This window comes from Coregonus clupeaformis, chromosome 35 (genome assembly GCF_020615455.1).
Source record: "Coregonus clupeaformis isolate EN_2021a chromosome 35, ASM2061545v1, whole genome shotgun sequence".
Classification (NCBI taxonomy): domain Eukaryota; kingdom Metazoa; phylum Chordata; class Actinopteri; order Salmoniformes; family Salmonidae; genus Coregonus; species Coregonus clupeaformis.
The window spans coordinates 28351712-28362439 of record NC_059226.1 but is presented as its reverse complement, the minus strand read 5'-3'; the positions used below and the strand labels follow the sequence as shown (position 1 = coordinate 28362439).

The following is a 10728-nucleotide window of genomic DNA, read 5'->3' as shown; positions in this document are numbered from 1 at the left end:
CTACAAATCATCTATTTCTTGTGACAAATATTTTTTAGTAATAAATTACTTAGTGTTTATGATAAATATGTTCATAGTTTTTATAGTTTCTTACTCATTATGGTTAATTTGTCCTTAAACGTTGATTAGTCCCGTGTAAACGTAACTAAAATAATAACAAAAATCTAAATCTAAATCTGTCAGTTTAAGCTAGGGATATATCTGTTTTGTGTATGGGCTGCCTTCAACATCCGCGGTGGAAAGTGGCAGAGCTACAGCGCTGTTTGCCAGACCAGGGGACATCTCGAAAATCGGTCTTCTCATGAAATTCTGTAGTGTCTGAATGGATTGGCCAACAAGATGAGACTCTCACAAACACAATGGTGTTCTCCGTTTTGTCCTACAACCCCCAGAAGTATCATGAAGGTAACCCACTACCGGTTTGTAAATAAAATATCCGGAGCTTTCTCATATCTCCTAGATATAGGACAGACACTTCAAAACCATATCACTTTTGATAGATTTGTCTTTTTTGCCATTTATAAATGTGTTATTCAATGAATGCATTTATGTGGACTATATAGCAGTATAGGCCAAGTTCACTATTTTATCAAATACTGTAATTTGTTTATATATTTTTATTGAGACCTAAAGGGGTCTTAAAATTCTAAATCAAATAGATAAATGATCCATGTTTTGACCATCATAAAACAAGTTCATATGTTAGTGGAACCCCCCCCACTCCCACCCCCACCCTCCCTAAGTCTTAAACTTTTAGGGTGAAGAGTGTCCACGAATCTGCTCCAGAAATATATGTTTTTAGCTCCAGTAAAATAGGTTTTGAATGGTTTGAGCTAGAGAAAAGCGGTTTTCTGCATTGTAAAGGCACAACCACGTACACAAAGCCATGCTCCATTTGTATCTATGGCAGAGGCTGTGGTATAGTTAAGCCCAGAGCCATATAGAAATAAAATACTCTGGCTAAACCTAATCATACTTTCCTGTGCTTAAATGGTTTTCACAGACAAAGTGAAATGATTCAAATGACTTTTCCCTTGTTGGTTGCCCCTCAATAGCCAGAGGGCACTGGACTAGAAACAACGATACAGATGTAACCCTGTGCCATTTAATGTATTATCTGACCGCCACTAGTGCTCCCAAGTCAAAATTATGTATTTATTCATTTATTTAGTGTTTCATTTAAAAAAAACAAGATTAGGAAAAGTTTCTAAGCATACCTGAGAGTTCCTCAACTCACACCAGTGTGTGGCGGCACATCGATTGGGAACCACTGATCTAAGTTACCAAATAATCAACAACTTAGAAAAGAAACCTACATTTGAAAGAAATTAATGACTTTTATGACATAAGATAATATATATTGTGTGCGTGGTAGCCCAATTATAGAAATACAAAGCAACACACCCATGTTCACACGACCATACGACATACATAGTAAAAGCACTAAAATACTTAGGGTTTTGTTAATACATATATTTATATACTGTATATGGGTGTGTGCTTGTGTGGGTGTGTGCGTGCATGCGTTGCTTTCGTACATGCAGTGTTTCTCTTCTTTCAAAGAAGTGTATTTGTGTTCCTGGCAGTTGCTGGACAGTTTCAGTGCCACAGGTGTGGTATCATGGGGATAGAGAGAGAGGAAGCTGCTTTTGCATGACACTATTATTAGACAAGTTAGAGAACCAAGAAACCACCTCAGATCAACTGATAACAGAATGTTGAAGTTTTAGTTGAGTATTACAGATATAGCCCAATGTTGTTTTCATCTGTCCTGGGAGGGACTACAGCCGTAAATTGGCTCCATAGATAACTCTGCCAAGCAGAAACACTCCAATCAGTAATGTCTTTGGATATAGGATGTGTCCTTGTATTAGAATCCAGTGGATGTCTAAGTAAAAAGACAACAACTAAAAGTTAGACTTTATTAAAGTGAAAAAGGACACACAAACATCACAGGATACACAGGATACAATATAAATCAATGAATGAAAAATAACATATCACCACAATGCTTGTATAATATTGAGAACAACAATACTAATCAATCATAATCAATAACGTATTGGATATATACATAACATTATTACTATAGAACACTATGCCATAACCATCCCAGACCATGTCCTTTCTAATCTAGACACATCTATCTCTGCAGTCCATCATGTGTTCTTCACTGCTTCATCTGAAAAGAGGCAGAAACAGATACAGGTTATTACAATAAACAGACAGCGAAGTGGAAAACGCAGGTTACCTTTGGCCCACAAAGAGTTTCTCACCTCTCCTCTGTGTATATAATCATATTTGGAAGGGAAAGGAGCAACTCTCGCTCACAATCAAATCAAATCAAATGTTATTGATCAGCTGCCAATGGCCTTCATCAGAAGTCTACAATCACATGAAATAAGCGGTGTCAGTACCTTGACCAGGCTGAGCACTGTGCTGTAGGTGAGGGAGAGAAGGAAGAGGATGATGAAGGAGGAGGTGGTGGACCACAGGCTGCTAAACTCATCCTCATCGTTGTCCGTGCAGCTCAGAGCGAAGCCCGCCTCAGTCAGTAGGATGTTCTCTGAGAACAGGGAGAGAGACAGGTGGTGAAGAACGGACATACGCTTGTGTCTGCGTGTGTGTGTGTGTGTTCATGTGTGTCTGCGTGTTTGCGTGTGTTTGCGTGTTCATGTGTATCTGCGTATGTGTGTGTGTGTGTTCATGTGTGTATGTGTATTGTACACCTGTATTAGTCTTTATCATATTCTAACAAATACAGCTACATGAGTTCAAATTATATGGACACACACAGACACACACATCAACACACAAAGAACACATGAAACTGAGCTGTGCAGACTTCTATCTTGGCCTAATGTTAACATGCACATCCACTCACATTTATGTCAAACTACACCTATACACAAAATAGTACATCCATGACCACCTTACTGGAAGCACAGTACTACTATGTAGGCTATTCATTACTGTTGTGTCTTTTCATGCCAAAACAATTGTCTTCATTCTGTTTTTATATGTACAATAGACCAGTATATTTTCTAAGACTTGAAGTAATTGATATAGGAACACGGAACCATGTGATCTCATATGCGATATTGTTTATTAGCCAGCCTCCACATTAGGAAGGCACATTGAACAATGACAGAGGACAACAATGGCAACACAAGACTGTGCAATAGGACTGACATCTTACAACACAATAGACTGGACAATATCACATTAAACAATATACATGTCTACAGTCAACAAAACAATGACAACACTAACATGTTAACTTTAACTCAACAAGGACAACAAAGATGACAACAGTGGACACACCTAGCAATTGGCTATTCTGACCCACAGAGGAGTCAATAAGGAGACACAACGACACAACACACACAGATTAAAATCACTTGTCTTCACATGAGTTACCCATGGACTTCGACACACTCCTCTCCTTAGGTGCGGTGTTGTTGTCCGAGCCGGCGTACTTGACGGCGCATGTGAATTGCACGTTTCTCTGCCACTCATTCTTGGTGGTGGTGAAGACGCTGGTAACAGAGTCGTTGCCTTCCGGGGTTTTCTGAGGACGGCTGGTGAGCCCCTCCTGGTACTCGCCGCTGTCCACCTTCCACATGATGTAGACGTCACAGAGAGACGGGCTGACCACCAGGCACACCAGAGTCACTTCCCCCTCCTCCTTCGTGTCTTCCTCCGGGAGAAGGTGGACGGACACTGAAGGGGCTCGACCTGCAAGAGGATTGATTTTAAGGAGAAACGTTACACTCATGTACGTGTAGGCACCTATGAAAACCAGTGTGTGAATATCAGTTTAAAATCCAACCTAGTAGTCCTTAACCCTAGTTCTGGAGCACCACAGGGGTGTGCAGGTTTCTGTTCTAGCCCAGCACTGACACACCTGATTCAACTAAGCAAAGGTGATGATTAGTTAATGATTAGTTGATTTGCTGACTCAGGTGTGTTAGCGCTGGCTGGAGCAAAAGTCTGCACATCCTGTGGCTTCCTCTCCAGAACCTGGAGTATGTGACCACTTATCACAACCACATTGAGATGTCTCAGTGACCTACATCCTTTGGTGAAGCTGAGGTCCTGAATGACCGGTGTGACTTCACCACTCTTCATGGCCGAACACTGGACTTTGTTCACTTTGGTCCACTCCGTCATGTCTATGGTCAGAGTACTGACCCTGCTGTTCAGGTTGCCCTTTGATTTAATAGGTTTCAGAAGGATGCCATCCATTTTGGCCTGTCCATTGACCTGCCAGGTGATAGTGGTACCAGACACTGTGTCCTTGTCTGTACCAGTGATGACACAGTCCAGCACTGCTTGGTTGTTCAAGAACACCTCTTTCACACTCGGTGGGTTCAGAGTCACCGTCAGTGGTTCTGAAAGGGGAGGGAAGCAGTGGGAAAGCATGACATGTTACTGTTACTGATGAGGAACTCCAGTAAATAATAGAGATCCTGTATGTGAGCATGACATCAATTGTAGTACAGTCTACTCCTATGTACAGACCTGTTTTGGAGATCGTCTCGGTGATGGTTTGTTCCTGGTGCTGCACCACACAGCTGTACTGGACCTTGTTGTTCCAGTCAGTGTTGACGACCTTCAGCAGACTGCTGGCTGAGAAGAGGCCTGACTGCTGTTGGCCTACAGTAGGTTTCGGGCCCTCCACCTCCTTGTCATTCTTCTTCCAGGTGACAGTGACTTTCTCCGGGGCGAAATCTTCAATCATACACATCAGGTACTGGGTGGTGCCATTGGGCGCCACAGCAAAGACACTGTTGGAATCTGTGAGACTGAATAGCGGGAGGTAAAAGAAATGGGCTCATGTTAGTTTAACACGTTATTGAAATTATATTGATATTTTCATACAGGGTAAACAACAAGCATCATTCTATAATCAGGTTTTCTAAACATAAATAGTTTACATCACAAACATTAAAATGCAATCTTTAGAAAAATAGAGCCAACTTCAATATAATATAATGACCACATCTTACCTGGTTTTTTGATGTCTGCTGTCTTTTCACCTCCAGGATGTTTCACGGAACATTTGAAAGTTGTTGAGGTTTTCCAGACATTCTCATCCACGCGGAGCTGACTGACTCCTGTGTAGGTTTCCCCGCTCTGGACCGCCGGGTACTGGATGAAGTCCGTCAGCGCACTCCCGCTGGCATCTGTCCATTTGAAGGTGAGCGAGGAAGGAGAAAACCCGGTAGCGACACAACCGATGCTGTAGACGTTGTTAGTAGGGGTTCCACAGTTCATAAGAGTGAGCAGAGTAGGGGGGGCTATGGTTGCTGCAAGAAAGAAAGTAAGAAAGAAAGAAAGAAAGAAAGAAAGAAAGAAAGAAAGAAAGAAAGAAAGAAAGAAAGAAAGAAAGAAAGAAAGAAAGAAAGAAAGAAAGAAAGAAAGAAAGAAAGAAAGAAAGAAATGTAACACTTTATTTGAATGTACAGAAATGACCAGGTAACTACTAGGAATTACCGTGGTAAAATGGTCATTACACAGTTATAACCTAAGAACTACATGTTCATTTAATCTTGCACTATAAGGCACCATTTAGTTCTATGTAGTTGGTTGTCTTGTTTTCTTTGAGATATAACTACCACTAAGTTTAATATTTTATTAGTCGTATGTACAGGATACACATCGTGTGCACCGTCTAATGTAATGCTTACTTGCAGGTTCCTTCTCAACAATGCAACAACAATAAGAAATAATAAAAGATAAGAATACAAACATTAAGTAACTGACTCAGTAGAATAGAAAAAACATTTTTGAAAAGGTATAATACAGGAAGGCACAATTAAGTACACATTAACTCATTCAATTGCAGACACATTTACCAGTGAAAACAACCATAAAATAAAACATGCTGTTCCTCTAATACCAATTAATTGAAATCATTTTAATTAAATGATTTATATGGATTAAGGTGATGCCAATTAACACTCAATTCAATATAGGCTAAGATGAACTCTGCTCATATTATCATACCCTTTAATTGGTTTATGTGTTTGACTCCTACATTTTCATTTTCATAGGGTCATTTTCGACTTAAAGCAAAGCCTACATAATTAAACTATTAAACACCAATCACAAACAGTGAAAGAAGTATGTGAGGAGATGAACAAACAATACTGCCCTACCTAGGTGTACTACGCTAATAACAATATCCAAGTCATAATTTTAACTTTCCTCCATAAAACAATGATTTATCTACAAACTATAGCAATTTAACTGCGTAAAAAAAGACACAAAACAATGGCTTACCTGATGATACCGTGACCATTGTCCCTTTCCCCAATAGTCAAAGTAGCTGAACACAGTGTGACAAGGGCGTATGCCAAGCAATACAAAAACTACCCTCTTTACAGCAATTGGTTTCAACTAATCTTGATAATCTCATCACTAAACCAAAGTAATTTGGTTTGTAAAAAAAAATCTAAATAGATACTACATTCTAACATAGTCACACTTGGTCAACAATATATTTCCACAATATGGATCATTTTCTCTTAGACTGTCATTTTTTTCTAAGGAACGAAGGGTTTTCTATTTATAAGACTTTAGGAAACAAACTTCTGCATTATTCTACAACAGCAGAACCTAGAAATTGAGGAACTATTTGACTTTCAAGGAAATAAGTAAACATTTCTTTAGTGGACCATGAACAGGTCTATTCAATGACGTTTTGCATCTGAAAAACGCACAAGACAACATATGTTATTTCTACACAGAAAATAGAATGGGAAAATTAAACATTTGATGGATGTAATAAATGTAAGTTTGCTTACCTGTTGAGACGGTGACTTGTGTCCCTTTACCCCAGTAGTCAAAAGCATCACAGTGCTATGTCTCCATTCACTGCCTGTACAAAAACCCTGCCCCTCAATAGGCAGCTTTAAAGTCATGACACTGAATCCAACAGACATGAAGATATAACGCAATATTGTAATATTATTATACACCTGATTTCTTAAGGACATACGTTGTGAATTCAGTTTTGTATACCTTTTAAAAACTGATGCTCAGGTCCATGTCATGACATCACTTACTCCATCAAAACATACTTAAAAAAATGTAAAACAATTTACAATGGGGTTATATCAATATCAGACGATCATTTGAAGAATATTTTATGGTTTCTCCCCATTTTCCCTATCCTCAGGCAGATATAATGCAAGTTCTGTCTCTGAGGTTTTTGTACAGCCTCATTTCACTGTGCCCCCCAAACCCCATATCACAGTGATATACCCCAGCACAAAAACACCTCCTTCACATCTCCATAGGGATTCCATATGACTCTGTCTGCTCTCAGTCAGGTATAAGAAACATAAAACCATGGCTAAAACTATACATTGTAGCATTAATACAGATTCTTACAGTATTATATTCTCTATGAGTTGGTGGATTAATCTTCAATGTTTGTTATTATTGTTTGTGACTAAAGGTGTATCCATTGTCAGTTTGTGACAGTTGTTTGCAAATGTATGGATTTATGTCACAGTACAAAATCCAATATCATGGCTATGGCCAAATCATGTTTATGGTGAGGTTTCATTAGGTTTACATTGGTACCATTGTCGTGGAGGGTCTTTATTTGACCTGTTCAGTGTTGATGTGTCCACAGAGGATAAAATGGGTTTTTGTACGGCGTAATATCACGGTGGCCCCCGTATAGTCACAGTGATACACACCATAACAAAAACCTTCCACCAGTACCACACACCTGCTCTATGAGGATAGCAACACATTCAGATGGTTGTGGATAGGTAATAACACACATATCTATTATTTCTTCAAATATTTTGGAATATTTTAAAATATTATATATTATAACATGATTTAAGTATTCTTTAAAATTAGAACATTTTACCTAAATCCTGCAGGTACAATGCTTTACAACTGTTATAAACATCTATGAGACTTTTTATTAATGAGCTTTGTCCATACACAAAAATGTATGCACGCATGACTGTAAGTCGCTTTGGATAAAAGCGTCTGCTAAATGGCATATTATTATTATTATTAATATTTTAATTTTCAACTCACTCAAAATAATTTAGTCAGAAAGTTTATGAATGGTTTAACCTTTATTAATATTTGTTACAAAGTCAGCATCAATATGAATGATTTAACCTTTAATAGTTGTTATTTAGTCAGCATCATTATGAATGGTTTAACCTTATAATAGTTGTTATTTAGTCAGAATCATTATGAATGGTTTAACTTTAATAGTTGTTATTTAGTCAGCATCATTATGAATGGTTTAACTTTACTAGTTGTTATTTAGTCAGCATCATTATGAATGGTTTAACCATTAATAGTTGTTATTCAGTCAGCATCATTATGAATGTTTAACCATTAATAGTTGTTATTTAGTCATTATCATTATGAATGGTTTAACCTTTAATAATTGATATTTATTCGTCATCATTATGAACTGTTTTACATTTAATAGTTGTAATTTCGTCAGCATAATTACAAATGGTTTAACCTTTAATAGTTGTTATTTAGTCAGCATCATTATGAATGGTTTAACCATTAATAGTTGTTATTTAGTCAGCATCATCATGAATGGTTTAACCTATAATAGTTGTTATTTTGTCAGCATCGTTAAGAATGGTTTAACCATTAATAGTTGTTATTTAGTCAGCGTCATTATGAATGGTTTAACCTTTAATAGTTGTTATTTAGTCAGCATCATTATGAATGGTTTAACCTTTAATAGTTGTCATTTAGTCAGCATCATTATGAATGGTTTAACCTTTAATAGTTGTTATTTAGTCAGCATCATTATGAATGGTTTAACCTTTAATAGTTGTTATTTAGTCAGCATCATTATGAATGGTTTAACCTTTAATAGTTGTTATTTAGTCAGCATCATTATGAATGAATGGTTTAACCTTTCTGTTTAATACTAGGCACTCCAGCCCCTTTGGTGCATTTGGATGTTCATTATTTCTATCACTAAAATAACGAAGAAAACACATAGTATCACTTTATAAGAAAAACCTCCTTATAACCTGCTTATAAACATTAAACAGTTTTGAACTTACATGTACAAGTCTGTTATTCATGGTTTGAATATGACTGCAGATACATGTATTAATTATGTATATAGCTTTTTAGACAGTTTATCTCACATTCCCAGGAAGTGTCAATTTTGACTGTGACAATTTGAACTGTGTTGTCCTTAGGGAACTATGGTTTCCTGCAATAGACATTTTTGTTGTTTTTGTACAGGTCATGCTTTGCTTCACACCACTGTGTGTAATTATGTCTGACACAGTAATAGACAGTTGTGTCTTCAGTTTGACTTCTCTGCCCTTCTAAAGTGACTATGTTGGAACCATCTTTGGAGATGCTTAACCTGCTTTTGAAAGAATCCTTGGAGTTTCCATCTGAGTCAACGATCCATTCCATAGCTTTACCTACAGGATATCTAATCCAGTCTGTGGTATAGCTATCATCACTGATAGAATACCCAGAGACCTTACAGGTGATGCTCAAAGACTCTCCAGGTTTTACAACCATTGAGCTTGGCTGGGTGAGTTCTGGGTCAACAATACCGCACACACCTGGGGAGGCAAATCAAATATACAGTTTGATTATATTATTGTAATACTTTAAAAAAACATAGAATCTTCTGTTTGTGTTCAAACTCCTAATCCCTCAAAGGAACTCACAGGAGGCAGCTGCCAGCAGCACCAGCAGCACAGATGCAGGGAACATAGTTTGTGAGAAAGCTGAACTGGTAGGACCAATACTTATTTACTCCAAGTGAGTGAAAGAGAGTAGACTCCTCTTAATATACAGAGAAGTGATTTTATTTGCATAGAAGTAAAATATTTAGGATTAAAGGAGAAGTACAGTAAATAAATGACTAGTATCACAGTGACATGTTGAGGAGAACAGTTATTTATCATAATAATACAATGATCTGTTATAGGATGCATTGACCTGCATTATGAATGGTTCTGTTCTGCTTGTTGTTTACAGTATGGTACAGTATATATTTGGCCCATTACTCTTTTTAGTTAACAGCAAAAGTCTGCTATCAATCTCATCTTCTATACTGAACAAAAACATAAACACAACGTGCAACAATTTCAAAGATTTTACTGAGTCACATTTCATATAAGGAAAAGTCAAATGAAATAAATGCATTAGGCCTTAATCTATGGACTTCACATGACTGTGAATACAGATATGCATCTGTTGGTCACAGATACCTTAAAAAAACTGGAACTGGAACACGCTGTCGTACACGTTGATCCAGAGCATCCCAAACATACTCAATGGGTGACATGTCTGGTGATTATGCAGGCCATGGAAGAACTGGGATATTTTCAGTTTCCAGGACTTGTGTACAAATCCTTGCGACATGGGACTGTGCATTATCATGCTGAAACATGAGGTGATGGCGGCAGATGAATGGCACGACAATGGGCATTAGGTTCTCGTCACGGTATCTCCATAGATAAAATGCTGTTATGTTTGTGATATAGAAATTAAAAATATATACAGGTTAAAAATAATGACTAAATGTTCCACCCTTAAATATAGTTGTGAAATGTTATTGTTTTAAGTATGATTAGTACTTTCTTAATAGTGACTAATTATTATACTCTGAAACTGTGTGAGATGTGTTAGAATCTACTACCTGGTAATGTGTGAGTGTAGGACCAGTAAAGACTATGACATTGA

General features: G+C 37.5%; 1 protein-coding gene across 1 annotated transcript; it reads right to left on the bottom strand.

Moving 5' to 3' along the window:
* Nucleotides 1–1908: 1908 nt before the first annotated feature.
* LOC121551343 (immunoglobulin mu heavy chain) lies at nucleotides 1909–9753 on the bottom strand. The gene is given in 10 exon segments (XM_045210988.1): nucleotides 1909–2182; nucleotides 2418–2566; nucleotides 3421–3738; nucleotides 4077–4394; nucleotides 4525–4779; nucleotides 4782–4808; nucleotides 5013–5312; nucleotides 6813–6869; nucleotides 9300–9599; nucleotides 9708–9753. Coding segments are annotated over 10 exon segments (1782 nt in total). The 3' UTR covers nucleotides 1909–2170.
* Between the last annotated feature and the right edge of the window lie 975 nt (nucleotides 9754–10728).